Here is an 18,861-nt window from a genome sequence, read left to right as displayed (position 1 = left end):
TTACATATAGTTTTATACATTAACACCTTACTTCTGTACAGAAGATAATAACAATGGAAATATATTTCTTTCCCAAAACAGCATTGCCTTTTTAACTAAATCCTGTGCTACTTCTACATCGTATGCAAACCACTGCATGTGCACTTTTTTGTACTTTCAAAACCCGAATCAGCCACACAAAATAATCCTCTTTTCTTTCCTGTAGCTAACATTTGTAATTGCATTTGTGCTACGCACTTAGGATTGATAATTTTATCTTTCGACAAGAATCTTTCCAACGCTTTTTCATTCGAAGGACATTTTATTTCTACAATGCATTCGTTGGTCATACCATCAGGTGATGCACCAAGAGCTGGATAATTTGGTGATGGATACAGTCCAGCACTCTTAATTCGTGTATTTAGTTCGCGCTCTATCAGCACCAGTTTTTCCAAGTCCTTTCCTCGTAACATTGCACTTGTTTCATGCACCTTACTCGCCCCTGTTACCTGTTTAACAAACGACCCACTATCTGTTGTACAATGTGCTGCTTTGTACAGCTTAGAAGCTGTAATCCTCCTGTATCGGAGTTCGTACCACAGTGGGCAACTCTAGTTTCGTGTCAATTGTTCAGCTTCATCGCATAAGACTTGAGTCATCTCAGAACTGGCAAAAGTAAGAAAATCTCCTGACATCAGACCTCCATTTAAGTGAAATTTTAAAAGGAGTCTGTGCAACGATAAATTATTTGTTTTCAGACATTTCAAGTCAACCTCTAGTCGTGAAATTTGACAGTCAATTTGTTTACTTTCTGCCAGTTCTAGAACGTCGTGTAAGAAAGTGCTATTATCGGGAATGGATGTTTGTTTTAGTTTATGTACTTTCTGAATGACTAAATCTTTGACTTCGACATATTTGAGTGCCGTTCCTACACCTGACAAACGAGATTTTTTCCAATAGCATGCTATTTCTGTAGGCGCAGGGTCTTCGCTCCTTCGATGTACCCACATGAGAACTGCTAAAGCATGTTTACATTCACCTGTAATGTAAGACAAATTTTAAGGAACGCATGGCAATGAGAACAGGTAAAAACGCATCACTTTTCACTGCATATATTCATAGATACCTGTTGCTGCTGCGCAATCATGACACTGAACGTCTATGATTTTCTCTGTTGCTTCATTAATGATTAATGTTGTTGAATATGCTTTGCTCCGAACCTTATGTTCAGGACATACTCGACATTTCACAATGCAGAGGTCTCCTTCACGTTTTACTTGGACATAACCTACAGCTGCATCTCCGTAGCTCTCACGACAGTTCCTTTAAATAAATTTACGATAAAAATCTCGTAGTAATGTTATTTGTTAATGAGCAGTTACACATTGAAACGTAATTATTTTACTTACAATGAAGCTTTGGCACACCGTATTTCTGGAGCATTGAAACGATCATCATCTTTGAGAAATTCTAACACCGCAAACATGTTTATTTGCGGCAAATTATTGCTATTTGCTTTCACGAAACACTGTTCACACATTCTCCGTCGAAATTCGGCTAAATGATCGAATTTATTATAAGTCGTTTCGGAGAGCTTATTTTATACACATCGTATTCAGTCTTCGCGGCGTGACCATGTAACATCGTGACGTCACGAGCTCGTACGCCAATCGCGTGGCGTTTCATGATCACGTGACAAAACTTGAATTTTTACGTCGATAAAATTATTAATAATAATTTACAGGTTTACACAAAAATTTTTTTTTATATATTTTTGTGCTTTGGTGTTATTAATACACGTTTACATATAAAAAAAGATATATATATAATTTTTTTTTCAACAACCCAATTAATATTTTTAAACTTGTACCGTAGAAATTGAAAATACAGACTTTGAATAAGATGTTTAAGATAATATCAGATAAAAAAAATAATTTTTAAAACTAAACTTATTATAAGGAAACTAGAAAATTATGTTATTATATGACAACTAGAAAACCGAAAATCGTTCAGCAATCCACTGGACCGGAGCTAGAGTTAAGACCATTGTTATTATACATGCAATTACCTTGAAAAAAAAATTCTAAAAAAAATAAAAAATTGTAAAATAAAAAATTGTAAAATAAAAATTATAAAATAAAAAAAAAGGAATAGTTTTTCGTCACCTCCACATTAGTTATATTCCTGTGTTCGGCAAAGAACGGGAATTTAAACTTTGTTCACGAAGTACGTATCATGATTGCAATGGCATCACGTGACCAATAAAAGAATTCCTAATCAACGACCCTGAAAACTCCTAGAGATAGTATTCTGGTGCAAAAATCATTCAAGATAACGTATGTACATGGCCTTAAGGGTTGTTATACATAAGGTTGAGAAGGTCAATATTTCGAGTATAGTTTCTACTCTTAAAACGCTTTATGAGCACAAATAAGAAAACACGACACAAATATTTTTCGAAGTTCTACTTGTGTGCACAATTTCAAAAAAATCGGCGAGTGACACTTGGGTAGTGTTACTTGTAACCCAGACAGTACAGGATATCCTATGGATGTCCGTTTTATGTCTTGTCACGTCTTTCTCGCGCCCGAGGCGCACGACGGATCAAAAGGGGAAAGGAGAGAAGGATAATGGGCCTCTCCGACGGTTCTCTCGCACATCCGACACTTCACTACCCGAAAGTTTATTGTTGGGCGCCAGACGCGTAAATTCGCGTCCACTAACGTACGCTAAGATCGCAAAAAAAAAACCAAAGAAAGACGCTAGACTCGATAATTTCGGTGTGCGAGGAATCGGCCAGCTCGACCTAACGGTGATGGGCGGGGTTGATATAGGGCAGCGCGGTATTCGGCGGGGTGACGCCTAAATTATTAACTCAGGCAGTTAACAAATGAATAACAACGTTTATTCGGAGGAAATTCTCCGGTGAAATAATCAGTGCCAATTCGACTTCCATTACCAAATTATAGAAATCAAGCGAATAACAGATAACGCGCGCGTCAGGATTTAAGCAACAAAAATAATGGTACGTGGACGCCGGAAATGAATGGAGTTTTACGTTATTGTATAGTAAACGCGCGGAATGCGCCGTTATCAAATCAGAGAACAATAGTAGGAAATTAAACTTACAACTAGGGTAGACCATCGGCAAAAGATACGGCCGAATACGAATAATCGGAGTAAACGCGAAATAATATTGTAACTAGGAAGTATGGTCGAACATAGAATATCGCGAGATGGTGGTGCGTCACGCTCGGAGTGCGTGAACGCCACGTCCGCAGCCGCACCGGAATTCTGTCGCCAGAATATCTTAATCTAACGCAAAAATACGGACTTAATCTAACGCAAGAAACAAACGAAGCTGACGCAAGTAATTCTGATCGAACGCGATAATGATACGCCGAGGTGCTCGGAAAAACGCGAAATACTAGAACTAACGCGAGGGAAAATACGGAATTACCGCGAATAACAAAGGAACGCGACAACGAGTCCACGCTATTAACATCCAACGCAATTAATAAGTCGACACAAACGGCATGCCGCAATAACCGACGCAAACGACATTCTAATGATATCCCAACGCAAGTAGGCAATTAATGAGTTAGCGCGAATAACAGTCTAACGCAAGTACGGTCTGAACGCAATTATTCTACCGCGGGAAGCAACCGGGCGCAATTAAACCAACGCGAATAACATTCTCCAACCCATCAAACCAACGCGAAATAGCATTCTCCAACCAACACGAATAATACTCTCACGTAATTACTATCCTAACGCAACTATCCTAACGCGAATGATATCCTAACGCAAGTAGTCGACACGAACAACATGTTAAAGCAACCAGGGTGTCGACGCGGACAACCTTCCAACGCAAGTAATTATTGGTAACGCCCGGACGAATTCGATACGCCGCGAACACCGTGCACGCGAGACGCGACCACAAGCGCGGACATTACGCGAAAACGGGCTCGCAATACCGGATTTCGCCAGCAAATCTATCGCGATCTCCAGAGGCTCGCCATAACGTTCTGCCGCGATTCCGCGGCCACGGTACCATCCCGAGGCCCTTTGCTCTCGCTGTCGATCGCAAAACTACGCTCGGTTCGCGGGGAACCGTACATGCCGGGATATTACGCACATTTTTCCGAGCGAGAGCGCGCACCGGAGGGCGGCGTCGTGGCTCGACATTTACGATATTACTTGCGGGCAACCTCACCGGTGCAATGCCTTCTCCCGGGGCTTCTCGCCGTCACCTCGTGCCAACAGTCGTCGTAACGCAGGACTTAACCTCGCTATCGCAGATCTACTTCCGAGATATTCGGACACGCCGACGGACGACCAGAGAGTGTCGCGCTAAATCCGCTCGATTGCGGAATCGATGTGGCACCCCCTTCCTACGGGGCGTGCGGACCAATCGGAGCGCGAGCTTGCAAGCTCGCGGTATCCGGCGCAGGGTCGTCGTAAGGGAATCCTTCGGGGGCGTGCAACGGTCCCTCGGCGGCGCAGCGACTCCTTAAAATTTTGTACTTGGTAAAGGACGGGACTTCGTCCCTTCCGGTGTGCCTCCGGTTTGACCCCGGGGCGGTGGCCATCCACCCCGTGGGCCGATATTCCGTGGTGGCAGATTGCTGAGGCCGGGTTTACCCAGGCGCCTGGGGCCCCGCTATCGGCGGCCTCGTCCGTCGCTGCCTCACGCGCCGCACGCCTTCCTTCCTCGTTGCTCTCGCCGACCCGTGGTCTCTGCCGTTTCCGCGTTCGCCACTCCTCCTCGGTCCTTGGTCCTCCCGGACCCTTCCTTTCCTGGTGCTCCCTCGGAGAAGCTCGCCGTGGTTTGGGTGAGGCACCGCGCGTATTACAATTACATAAAATAAAATTAAAAAGGATCAGATTGCGGAAACGCGATAAAATTCGGCCCCTGGAGATCTCGCCGTTGCCTCTCTGGTCTGTCCCTGGGCGCGAAATTTCGCGCCTTGTGATGGCGGCGGGGCGCTGCCACGGTACGGCGGGCCGCAACGTCACAGTCTATTTCTTGTCGGGATGTCCATGGATCTTATAAAGATATCCATAGGATATACATTTGTGAACACTTTAGGAATATCCCAAAATGGACAAGTTTGTATATCCATATGCTATCCTTATTTGTACTCGCTCTCTCTATGCCAACGCCATCTGCATGTAATTACGATCCCGATCTCTTTCTGTTTCCTTCTATGGCCGAGATCTCACGTCGATCACGTTGAAAATTATACGTTATTTATATCAAAGGTAATCCTTTTTCTTTTTTTACATCTAAAAATCGTATTGTGTGCCATTGGCTTTATATCACTATAATGATATATAAGAGTTAGATCCTTTTAACCTATTAAAATTTATATATATGCAGTTTCCACAATCAAGATCGAATAAGCTCAATCATGATATGAAATAATTAATTACTATGTTTACACGAGAGTTACTTCTGTAGTAACTTACGATAATTTCTCTGCGTAAACGGAGTTTTGTAGTAAACTTTATAATTCACTCTGGGTAAATGAGTGAATTACTACAGAAGTAACGCTATCACGTTACCTAACCTAACCTAAACGTAGTAAATTTCACAGTTTAGTCGGAATTAAATATTTTGTACCACCACATCTGCGTTGCTCTCTTGCTGAATAACATCAAACATGTAATTAAAACGCATAAATAGTCTAAATTTGTCTGAAAATGGATTTATATTTGCAAATTTTTATGTTTATTGTCGGCACTTTATACAGGGTATCTCTAAAGTCTGACCCAGCCCCCTGGATCTCGGAAACGGCTTTAGATATGGAAAAATGTTTCAGATAAAAGTTGTAGGATATAAAGGGAACCAGATGATGAAAATATGGACTTGACCTCGAATGACCTTTTCAAGGCCAAGTCATTGTGATCAAAGTTTTTTTTAAATGAAAACCCTATTTTTTATTACATATTCTTGTAGCCTTTGTTGAGACTTTTTCAAAACACTATAATTAAGCTCTCTTTCATTAAGGACTTCCTGAGATATTTTAAATTTTGTTATGCTACTTTTAATATAAAATATGAAATATCTCGTGAAATATTCATTTTTCGATGACTTCACCCTAATACTTTTTTATATAGAATAATGAAAAAAATTGAATAATAATATTAATTTTTACATTATGCAATATTGCAAATATAAATATTTCTACAAAATACAATCAAATTTTTTAAAATAATTTTTTTTTACAAAAATCGATTTTTTTTATTATTCTGCGTATAAAAATACAAAGTCATCGAAAAGTAAATACTTAATGAGATATTTCATATTTTATATTAAAAGTATCTTGACAAAATTTAAAATATCTCAGAAAATTCTTAATAAAAGAGAGCTTTATTGTAGTGTTTTGAAAACGTTTTGACAAGGGCTACAAAAATATGCAATAAAAAATGGAAGATTCCATTTAAGAAAACATGGATCACACTAACCTGGCCTTAAAAAAATCGCTCGAAGTTAATTCCATATTTTTATCATCTGTCTCCCTTAATATCCTACAACTTTTATCTAAAACATTTTTCCATATCTAAAGCCGTTTCTGAGATCCAGGAGGCTCGGTCAGACTGTGCGAGAGTGCGCGGATGCGCGATTGATAGCGCGAGGAAGACAAGCACGAGGAAAAGCAGTTCACAAAAACCAGAATAAGTTTACCAAATCCGTGTATTACAAAATAAAGGGTCTATATTCATACAATATGTACAAAGTTCGTCTGTTTCCAGAAAAGGAAAGAAGCCGTGAAAGCGCGCACAGAAGCTAGTACGGCAAGCAAAGCAGCGAAAGCGTGTTTGCGAAGCGCGATAGCGAAGAGCAACTCAAAGCGGTGTACAAAAGCGGTTTTAACTAGCGGTGATTCTAAGCGGGTGAACTTCGACAAAGAGAGCTTCGTCGTATTCGTGCGAACGCTAAGCGCGTGATTCTAGGCGGTGTGCGAAATGAGCGCTTTAGTGTACACTTGCGGGTGAACTGCGAGCGAGAGCGGGTCTCCGACGAAGCAAGCTCTTTTATAAGGGAGCTTCTTCTCGGCAATCACCAATTAAGTTTAAGTGTTGTAGGTGACCTCAGGTCGAAACGTGCGATTGGCGGCCAAATGGCCTGACACGCATTGATTCGCACCTGACATGCGCGAGGCACGTATTGTGACGCGCGATTGGCAGTCGGCTGCCTACGTCATCGCAATGTGCCGTCTCGAGACGAAATATAGTTGACGGGCCGTTGACAATTGTTGTTGTTTGTCACGCCGAACATTGTTTATATAACGTGGGTTTTTCTATCGCACAAGAACATAAAAACAGCGTTCGGGAAACGTCTAGAAAGTTATTGATTAGGAATGTTCTTGGAAAAGCCCATGTTATAACGCAAAACACAAGGAAATGACATATAGAAATAGTCATTTTATTGAAACGATGAACTTATAATATGACGATGGCACACGCATTGTGCTTTTTCGTACGATGCAATCGATGCAATCTACGAATGTAATCGCGATCTCAAACAGTCAGACTTTAGAGATACCCTGTATAATAACTATAGTTATATTTCAAATATATAATTATGTCTATATATTATGTTTTTTTTTTTCTATTTAGAAAGTGCTCTACTGTGTAAAGCAGCGGAAAATCGAAAAAAAGTTGAGTAAGCCATTAAAACTTGGCTGAGACGTGCAAAAGAAAGGGAGGGAAAAGAAGCAAAATAAAATAAAACATATTCTTCATTGTAAATATTTGCATTTGCAATTTGTAAATTTGTTTCACTTTTGCTCATTTTTAGTCATTTTTGTTTTTAAACAATGCAAAAGTGTTAATTTGGAGTAAAATTTCTAGAAAATCTGGGAATTTTTTTACAAAATTTGAGTAAACACCCGTATTGAAATTTCCACATTAGTTTTGATAACTATTTTGAACGAGAATTACTGTTTTCTTTAATTAATTTGCAATACACGTGTGCAATACGTTTAACAATGTGTGTATGTGTGTGTGGATACATACATATATGTATATACCTTATATAATTTTTAAAATAAATATATTATTTTAAAATATTTATATATTTCATTATTTTTATCCTTTTAATGTAAATTACAATTCTGGATGTTTCCTTTTATCATATCCATAGAACGTCCATCAAATATCCTGTGGACATGTTTTAGGGATATAAGCATGTCCACCAATTTCTTAAACAGATATACTATGGACATCTATAGAATGTCCAAAGGACGGATGGCCTATGGACATTCTCAATATCCTTAAAGGACGTCTTATGGATGTCCATTGGATATCCGTGTGCTGTCTGGGAAGTTCCCTTGCGGCATGTTGCTTTCACGCCGCGGTCGTTACCTCTGACGCCGCCCGAGCAAAAGTTTTCTAAGTTCTCTCACGGCGTGTTGCTTGTGACGTGACAAGGTCACGTCTCCGCCCGGATGGTAGCTCGACCGAGGGGAGCGTCAGGGATGGCGGCCTCCACCCAAGAGGGGCGGGGCGGCCGCGCCGTATTAGTATTATAATTATATTATTTGCGAGATTTATAGATTACGAAAGGTGGTGCCGAGTAGGTGGCCAGCAGGATTTACTATAACGACTTGGGTCGCACCGCGGGACTGCACGAGGAAACTCTGGAGGCATCCTGCGGAGGAGTTCGTCGACGGGCGGGTCACGCTCGGGCCCATTACTGATACCGCTTGGAGCGACTCGCAGGGCGAGCGCTCAGCCCAATTGCGCCAAAGTAAAGCCTGCTAACGGAGGATCCGAGCAGGGGGACGCCCCGACGAGGTTCCCGCCGAGGGTGTAGAACGACCCTATCGTCTCCACGGGATTCTGCATACCGGTCGACGTAGCCAGCCTGGCAGTCGAAATGCCGGTCAGAAGTCGCGGCCTGGACAGCCGGACTCTTAGCAGCTTTTCGAACGTACCGCCGGCAGGCGAAGCAGACGCGAAGGGCGCCGACAAGAGCGGAAGGCGTTTGGATCGGACGCAGCGCTCGCGAAGGGCCGATCGGCAAGGAAGGCTTGCAAGCACGGCGCGCAGGCGCGCGGGCCCAGCGTGGTCCCGCCGGACCAGAGAATCGCCACTGTCGTGCCAGCGTTACGTGAGGTGACATCCCGAATCACCGGCTGCCGAGCTTGCAGAGGATTAACTATTGTAAGGCCACTACTCGAGCATCTGGTAACAAGTAAGATTCCTCTCGAGGCCGGGACCCTTCCAAACGTCGCGTAGTGCCGCGTAAAGCATGTTTACCGCTAAATAATTACCATAAAAGCACCGACGGAGGGGTTGGCCGAGAGTGAAACGTAATCGTCCTTCTCGGAGATTCGCACGCGGCCGACAGTCACCCGCAATAGATAATGTTGGCGTTTCCGAGCGTAAATCCGTTGCGCCAATTAGCGGAAGAGCGGGTTCTACCCCGACAGGGATAAGGCGTGTGAGTGAATGAGGACACTGTTCTGGTTAACAATAGAGCACAGCTCTCGTTTAATCAACGTCTGTACAAGATGAGGCAACTGTTCATAGTCGACGCACCCTTACAATAATCAGGCGCGGAGAGCGGTTCACGTACATGTAGCGTGCACGTGATGCGAGTGTTCACCGGGCGCGAACGCACGTGACGCGTGAGTGTTGGCCGGTCACGAGTGTGAATGCGCACTTGTGGCGCTGGTAATTAGCGGACGCACTTGCGGCGGTTAATTAGCTGGCGCACGTGTAGCGCTTACGTTAGCTGCACTTAGCACTTACACGCACGAACCGAATAAAGTCTGCCGAGCGCAATACAGCAACGGCGATGAGCTGGCGCACGACGGTGCGGAAAGGAGAGCGCACAGAGACGCGAATCTTCACCGGTCGCGGATGCGACGATGAAATTGCAGGCGCACTAAGGCGCAGTCAGTATGAGCGCACGACGGTGCGATAAGGAGCGGGCGCAGTCGCTGCGCGGTAAAGAGCGGGCGCAATAACGGCGCGGTAAATTTCGTATGCACGACGGCGTGGAGCAACCGCGTGAAACGGAGTGCCTTTCGCTACTACCGAGACCGGAGCTCTCGCGGTCCCGTTTCGGGAGTTTTCGGGCACGCGACACGTATCAACCAATGTTTTCGTTTGCTGGATCACGCAATCCAGGCATGGCAGGATCAATAACGCGTCGGGAGAGACTTTGCGGTCAGGGGTTGACGGGGTGCGGCGCGAAATCAACTCGTTCAGAGGGCGACCAAGGGATGGCGTTACGAGTGTCTAAATCCTGAACAGATAATAATAGCCGTGCTCTTTGTGTTTACCATCCCGTGATGCGGGATCGAATAATTGTAGAGGAGCATTGCGCATATTACCGTCCCGCGAGGCGGGACCGAATTGATTATGTAGTGCAGTCATTATTGTGGAATTCGGTTGTATTCGGACACATGATTGTCGTGAAATCGTGAAATACGTTTCGCGTAATCGTCTCATTATTGGCGAGATGGCGTTCGCGTAATGTGCGAGGCTTCTTTCGCGTTCTGGTATTGAGAACTTCGTGAGGTATCGTCGCGTGATTGCAAGATATCATTCGCGTAGTTATTACGAGACTATTGGCGGGATATCGTCGCGTATTCGGTAGATATTCTTCGCGTAGTCATGTTGGTACTGTGAGCGAGATATCGTCGCGTAATGGCGAGATATCATTCGCATTATTCATTGTAGTATCAGACGTTATTCGTTACGGTGTTATTCATTGCGGAATTCGTTACGAGATTGTGATTATTACGGGAGTCGTTACGATATTATTGATATCTGAGAGACGACTTGTCATACACCTTATCCTTATAAAATATGTTATCATTATTGTTCATATTATTTTGTGTGTGCTAATTGCACTGCGCTCCCTCTCCTCCTCCCCGAGATCTAACAACGATCTGAATTACTAAAGGATTCACGCCTGAGATATTTATATTGTTGGCTTGGATTTACTGTACCGTGGTTCGAGTATTTGCGACTGGCGCCCATACCGAGTTTTGGAGGACATACTTGGTCGAGCTACCATTTACCGATTGTTAATTTGCGGCGTGCCTTCTCGGACGTCGAGACCGAGGGAATACTCGTCGCATGTTTTCGCGCCGCGGTCGTTACCTCCGGCGCCGCCCGAGCAAAAATTTTCTAAGTCCCCTCGCGGCGTGTGGCTTTCGTCGGAACGAATCGGTACGGCGTCCAAGTCCTCTCGGATTGTTTTATTGGCTACGAATAAACTTGAGTTGATCTTCATAAAATATAAGAGCTAACTGTGAATCGGCCATATATTCGTATGCAAATGTTGCAGAGATATCTTTTTCAAAGATATAATGTGATATCGAGTAATGATATCCTGTAGATATTCTGTGAATATCTGAAAATAAGATATCTCAGATTTGACTTAAAATTGTAGGCATAAAGATATCTGGCTATATCCTCAGATATATTTTAATTGCTGTGTGGGTTACTACAGAAGTAACGCTCGTGTAAACATAGTAATTGTTTCATGCTATGATTTAGGTAATTCGATCTTGATTGTGGAAGCTGCATATACATATATATAGGTTTTAATAGGTTAGAAGAATCTAACTCTTATATAACCACACAGCAAAATATATCTCAAGATATCTAGAAGACATCTGAAGGACGGAATATCTGATTGCGCAAGATATCATGAGAATATCTCAAAGACATCTCCAAGATCATACAAAGCCATGATAATTTCATCTCCAGATATGATATCTGATTCTTCATATATGTCGGATATCTATGCCTCATTTAAAAGCAGATATGTTACATACAACCCAAATAGCAAGAAGAAAAGAAGAATTCTTTTTAAATTCTCGATTTATGAAATTAATTCTTTTTCCGTATTTATTCTCTGTCCTAAAATGATTCTTAAGAGTTCATAAGAAATTCATTTTTATGTCACCAATTCTGAGTCCTTCAAAATAAAATATAAAAAAAGTTTTATGTAAATGTCTGGATTAAGGGCGACCTCACCGATTTCAATGACCTTGATATATGTTGTCAAGGTCATGACCCCGAGTGACCTTCAGAAGGTTTTAGCCGTCGCTCGTTATTCGTTAAAAAGTTATTAACAAAAAAAAGTTTGGAAAATATAGCAGCTATTTTGAGTATTGGAAGGCATAAATGACTAATATATATGTCGAAATAGTTCACGCATACACTTTCCACGCGAAACGAGGTGCCACATGGGTTCGTGGTGCGCTTTACAAGCTCGTTTATATATATACATAATGAAACATCGGTAAATCTGAAGAACTAACCTATGTAGGTTAGTGATGCGTATTAAAAGTATTTAAGTGTTTAAAGCGCGTCAACTAACCTATGTAGGTTAGTGACGCGCTTTAAAAGTATTTAACTGTTTAAAACGCGCCACTAACCTACATAGGTTAGTTGACGCATGTCAACTGGCGCATGTAGCCGCGTCGCGGCAACGCATGTTACTAGCGCTCGCTCGAGCAAAAATTTTCCAAGTTCCTTCGCGACATGTTGCTTTCGCGCCGCAGTCGTTACCTCCAGCAAAAGTTTTCTAAGTCTCCTCGCGGCGGGTTGCTTTCGCGCCGCGGTCGTTACTTCTGGCGCTGTCCGAGTGAAAATTTTTCAAGTTCCCTTGCGGCGTGTGGCTTTCGCCGGGACGAATCGGTACGGCGTCCAAGTCCTCTCGGATTGTTTTATTGGCTATAACGAATAAATTTGAGTTAATCTTTATAAAATATAAGAGCTAACTATGAATCGGCCATATATTCGAATGCAATGTTACAGAGATGTCTTTTTCAAAGATATAATGTGATATCGAGTAATGATGTCCTGTAGATATTCTGTGAATATCTGAAAATAAAATATCTCAGATTTGACTTAAAATTGTAGGCATAAAGATATCTGGCTATATCTCAGGTATATTTTGCTGTGTGGGTATCATTATAATGATATAAAGTCAACAGCACATAATACGATTTTTAGATGTAAAGAAAGAAACACAGGATTACCTTTAACGTATAATTTTCGACGTGACCGACGTGAGATTCCGGTCATATAGAAGGAAACAGAAAGAGATCGGAATTACATGCAGATGGCGTTGGCATAGAGGGAGCGAGTACATACAAATAAGGATAGCATATGGACATACAAACTTGTCCATTTTGAGATATTCCTAGATTATCCACAAATGTATATCCTATGGATATCTTTATAAGGTCCAGGGACATCCCGACAAGAAATGGACATAAAAATGGGTATTTATTGGGAACGGGCACGATGACCAAAATGGCGGATATGAGCTGGCTCGTGAACACGCGAAATATGTGTGCTCACTCAATTTTGTCGATAAAATTGTAAAAAAAAAATCATAAATCAGTATAGTGAAAGTGAATTTTACAATTTTATCGACAAAATTGAGTGAGCACATATGTTTCGCGTGTTCAGAAGCCGGCTCATATCCGCCATTTTGGTCATTGTGCCCACTCCCAATAGGATATCCTGTGCTGTCTGGGATATAATCATTACACTACACACTTAACCGTTAACAATATGTACATGAAATGTTAAAACACACGATCTCCGCAATGACAATTGCTCACGAAGTAAGCGCAGAGAAAGAACCAATCGGCATCGTGGAAAACCGACAAGAATACTTCGACAAATTCGAGTATCGATGACATGCCCTTTTTAGAAGAGGACAATTTTATCAGATGTGACACTGAATGTCGCGGATTTAGCAATCGAACCAGCATGCAGTAGTGTAAAAGTACATGTAAAAAAAAATGTGTCCCTTATTATGATCTATATACTACACGTATCCAAGGCTCAAGGGGAACACCAAACATGGCCCCCTCCGATTCCGGCGAGTCTAACATATGTTGTAGTCCTACCCTCCCACTAATTCATGGTAAAGCGATACGACCCAACTCTCAAGCAAAAAAAAAATTAGACTGTTTTTATGTATAAAACTCATAAAAATTTTATTTCTAATAATCAAAATTTATTATTCATCTTCGGAATCAGATTCACAATGAGACAGATTACATGTTTTAGGATGGTATTTATCATAAAAACATTCAAAACATAATATCTTTTTACAATGAGCACATTGAATAAAACCTACACTTTTGCAGATGCACAATTTTTTTACTACTGTTATGGGAAAACAAATATCATTCATATTTAAAAATATTGGCCTCTCTTCTATTAATTTTGATGCGTACCAAGCATATAAAAGCATCGGTTGAAAAACGGGAGCGCTCAATTGATGTAACAGCAGCGAATGTATTTTTATTGCGTCCTCGCGAGTACCGATTTCTCGCTGCTGTTGTAATAAAAATGAACAATTTTGCAATCGCTTTATAAAATTTGTTACCTGTCGATAAAAATATACATCGCACGGCTGACAAAGAGGGGTGCATTTCGGAGAAATCTGTCTCATTGTGAATCTGATTCCGAAGATGAATAATAAATTTTGATTATTAGAAATAAAATTTTTATGAGTTTTATACATAAAAACAGTCTAATTTTTTTTTGCTTGAGAGTTGGGTCGTATCGCTTTACCATGAATTAGTGGGAGGGTAGGACTACAACATATGTTAGACTCGCCGGAATCGGAGGGGGCCATGTTTGGTGTTCCCCTAAAATACGTAGAGGAAGTTTCTACTCGATAAAAAAATTTTCCGTATAAAAATACATATATAATTATATATAAAATCCTTTTTTTTTCTTGTTTATAATTTTTTTCTTGTATATAATCTTTATCCGTACATATATGTGTACATAAAAAAATAATAAGAAAAATAATTAAAAAATAATTAGAAAAATAAGTTTTGCATTGTTTTTTTCACAAATGTATAATAATGCTTACATAAGCAATTTTTTCTTATTTTTTTAACTTTTTTGTTTAAAAAAATGCAAAATTATCTTCTTAATTATTTTATAATTTTTCTTCTTATTATTTTTCCTGTATATACGAACAGAAATTATACGGAAAAAAGAAAACATATTTTATATACAATTCTACGTATTTATATATGTTTTTATATAAAAAATTTTTTATCGAGTATTCAGTTTAACCCTTATATCTGCCCTTATATCTCACAAAAGGTGGCACGGTAATTACCAGATATCCTGTACATATATACACATACCCAAGTAACACATCGCAGTCAAAATGACATTATTTTGACGTCATATTCACCCAATATGTCACTTTTGGTCAATATGATGTCAAAATAATGTCATTTTGACTGTGATGTGTAACTTGGGTATAATATATATGTTATGATCAAAACCCGAAACAATCGGGCAATCCTAGGATTGACTAATCTATTCTGTCGAACGACCAAGTGTTTTGGTCAAAGTAAGTTGTAGTAATTTGCTGATGTGTGTGTAGGTATAGACAATACACAAATAGGTGGAGAAGAAGCTTCACCGTAGGCTTGGTCGTTCCGCAGAATTGACTAGTCAATCCTACCCACACAGCAAAATATATCTGAGATATAGCCAGATATCTTTATGCCTACAATTTTAAGTCAAATCTGAGATATCTTATTTTCAGATATTCACAGAATATCTACAGGACATTATTACTCGATATCACATTATATCTTTGAAAAAGACATCTCTGTAACATTTGCATTCAAATATATGGCCGATTCATAGTCAGCTTTTATATTTTATAAAGATCAACTCAAGTTTATTCGTAGCCAATAAAACAATCCGAGAGGATTTGTATGCCGTACCGATTCGCCCCGGCGAAAGCCACATGCCGCGAGGAAACTTAGAAAATTTTTACTCAGGCGGCGCCGGAGGTAACGACCGCGGCGCGAAAGCAACTCGCCGCGAGGAGATTTAGAAAACTTTTGCTTAGGCGACGCCGGAAGTAACGACCGCGGCGTGAAAACACGCCGCGAGAGGACTTAGAAAACTTTTGCTGGAGCTATGCTGGAGGTAACGACTGCGGCGCGAAAGCAATATGCCGCGAAGGAACTTGGAAAATTTTTGCTCGAGCGAGCGCTAGTAACATGCGCTGCCGCGACGCGGCTACATGCGCCAGTATCTTCTCGTAAGCAAAAATTCTTACTCACTAGGATAAAAGGCGAACCTGTGAGATACTTGGCTCTAATATTTTTCGTGATATCTCCGAGATATTATACAGTGCAGAGATGGCAAAATGCAAAATATTGGAACAGTATTGAAGCATAATTTTGAATTTATTGCGAATTCTTATTGTTTCAACTCGAAGGACCAGAAACTCATCTGAGTCAGAAGTCAGACTTGTCTCGATGCGGTGCGGGGTAGGGAGGTTCGCGCTCCGTTTAGGTGCGCGGTAGGATCGTAGGATCGCGGAACGGGCAATTTCAATCAGCTTGACTCTTATTATTTGTGCTGTGAGAGGATCTTTATTTGATCAGGTGTCACGAACATGTCTTCACGTGAACACTACGATGCTAGCACGTGTTGTTCTAATGGCCGTGTCGAACGGTGACACGGCGGCTTACACCAAAATGGCCGATAACGGCGCACGGCGCACGAGGCGTTTACAGCAATGATCGCGGAACGTCTCACACGCGGTAGAAATGCTGAACGCAGCACCTTACGCGCACAGCGTGGTATCTGAGTTTCTCTCGCGAGGAGTGACGGCCGATAAGGCGCAGATCACTCGCGATCGGCGAGATTGCACTTGAGTCTTGAACTCTCGCGAGGGGTGACGGCTGAGCGCAGCGCAGATCACTCGCAACCCGCGAAAGTGGTCTTGCTTCTCACGAGGGATGACGGCCGAGCGTGGCGCGGATCATCCGCAAATCGCGAGATTGTATACGAGTCTCTCGCGAGGGGTGACGGCCATAGGCGACGCAGATCACACGTAACTCGCGAGATGGAATTCGGCCGACCACGGCCTTTCGAACGCCTTCAAACGTACTGTTCGGTGCGAGATGACGTAGAAGCCGAGTCGACACGGTGAACCACGCTATCGGGCGACGAGCGGTCCTCTTACTACGCGCGAGATAGCAGGCTGATGGCGAACCTCTTTTCGCGGCGCGGGCGGAGATCTTGTCGCGGTACGAGCGCGGATCTCGTGTCGACGCGAGCGGATCTTGTCGCGGCACGAGCTGAGATCCTGTCGGCGCGACCAGAGATCTTGTCGCGGAGCGAGCGGAGACTTTGTCGCGTAGCCTACCACCCGGTTCGACCTATTCGTTGTCGCGGATGTGGACACGTGTGGTTCACCGGCCGGCAGCAGACGTACTCTCTTTTGCGCTTCCGGCGGCGCCGCGACGCGAGGATGAAGAACCATGCCAATCGATTTCGATAGATATGCGGGTCGATGTGCGAATGATCGCGCAATTTGATTGGTCGCGGAGCGCGCCAGGAATCGCGCGTGCGGCCGATAAGAACGGGATCGCGGTAGCGTCTCCTCATCCATCGCGAAGGGCTCGCCGTGCGCGCGAACTCGCCCAATCCGGAACACTTATGAAAAGAACTTCTTTTATATTTGAAGAAGGACTCAGAATTGGTGACATAAAAATGAATTTTTTATGAACTCTTAAGAATCATTTTAGAACAGAGAATAAATACGGAAAAAGAATTAATTTCATAAATCAAGAATTTAAAAAGAATTCTTCTTTTCTTCTTGCTATTTGGGTTGTATGTAACATATCTGCTTTTAAACGAGACATAGATATCCGACGATATGCCGAATCAGATATCATATCTGAGATACAATTATCATGGCTTTTTATAATCTTGGAGATGTCTCTGAGATATATTCATGATATCTTGCGCAATCAGATATTCCGTCATTCAGATATCTTTTAGATATCTTGGTGATATATGTATTTTGCTGTGTGGGTAGGAATACCGCGTTTCGGGCTTTGACCATAACATATACACATAACATACACATATATGTGTATACACATTTATGCACCTACACATACATATAATATGTATATACATACATACACAAATACATTTTTTAAATAATTTTGTAATAACAATGCTGAATCGTAAATAGTTTGTTCCATATTCATATGTCTATTTTTCGGCCCCATACGTTCTGTGTTTTTAGAAAGCGGCGATCCACCTTGTCAATATCACAATGCGATCTTCCCGTCCGCGGATTTTGAATATTTCATTCTCGAGTGCCTTGGACCTGGTATACCTACCGTGGCCCTTTACAAAATGGAAATGCCCGTGCCGCGACTCATTGCAACATTGCAGAATAACACGTTGTTACGCGTATGTTTTCGCATAAGTTATAAATTTTAGATTACTAAATCTCCTGTTAAATAGATTTTTATCACAAATATGTGCCAATTTTTTTCGTCTTAAAAAATACATACATAATGTATATATTTATAATATAAATGTTTATTACAGGAAAGAATAGCTGACATCGCACTTCCGCAAGTAAAAACATTTCCTGTACAGATAAGTGGTGGCTATAACGCCCAGGTGAGATTGCATCTACCACCCGGGCTAAGAGAAGATGAAATTACGCGTTACCCATTGGTTGTTCAAGTGTAAGTATGTTAAAAGTATGTTTTGTAACTAGCAATATAATTAATTTATAATTATCTTACAAGTAGTTTCAAACCTGTTAGAGTAGTTTCAAACTCTCCATAATCACTTCGAAAAATAAGAGCAATAATTTCAAGTAGACTCGAACCTGGATGAAATAAGGATTCGAACTCTCTATGAATACCTCGAAAAACAAAGGTATTCTAAGTGGATTCGAACTTAGATCAAATATGTTCGAATGATAAGTATTTCTCTTTACACAGTCAGCCCCGATGACCTTGATCTTGACATATGTTGTCAAGGACATGACCCTGAGTAACTTTTCCTTATAACTTAATCGTC

General features: G+C 41.6%; 1 protein-coding gene and 1 pseudogene across 2 annotated transcripts in view; one reads left to right on the top strand and one right to left on the bottom strand.

Moving 5' to 3' along the window:
- The window catches only part of Dpp10 (Dipeptidyl peptidase 10), a 176,408-nt gene extending 157,810 nt beyond the window's left edge, over positions 1 to 18,598 (top strand). Inside the window, exons 10-11 of one of the 2 annotated variants that reach the window (XM_071718745.1) lie at positions 18,068 to 18,237; positions 18,379 to 18,598. In XM_071718745.1, the coding sequence (XP_071574846.1) occupies positions 18,068 to 18,237; positions 18,379 to 18,525 (317 nt within the window). In that variant the 3' untranslated portion in view covers positions 18,526 to 18,598. The remainder of the gene's footprint in view (positions 1 to 18,067; positions 18,238 to 18,378) is intronic. The other variant, XM_071718747.1, reaches the window with a different exon arrangement.
- LOC139780212 (uncharacterized) lies at positions 28 to 1,921 on the bottom strand (annotated as a pseudogene).
- Positions 18,599 to 18,861: the final 263 nt, after the last annotated feature.

Source organism: Temnothorax nylanderi, unplaced genomic scaffold (genome assembly GCF_030848795.1).
Source record: "Temnothorax nylanderi isolate EJ_2023f unplaced genomic scaffold, tnyl_v1.0 TNYL_tig0267_pilon, whole genome shotgun sequence".
NCBI lineage: Eukaryota > Metazoa > Arthropoda > Insecta > Hymenoptera > Formicidae > Temnothorax > Temnothorax nylanderi.
The sequence above is the reverse complement of the archived record's forward strand: the minus strand, read 5'-3'. Positions and strand labels throughout refer to the sequence as shown.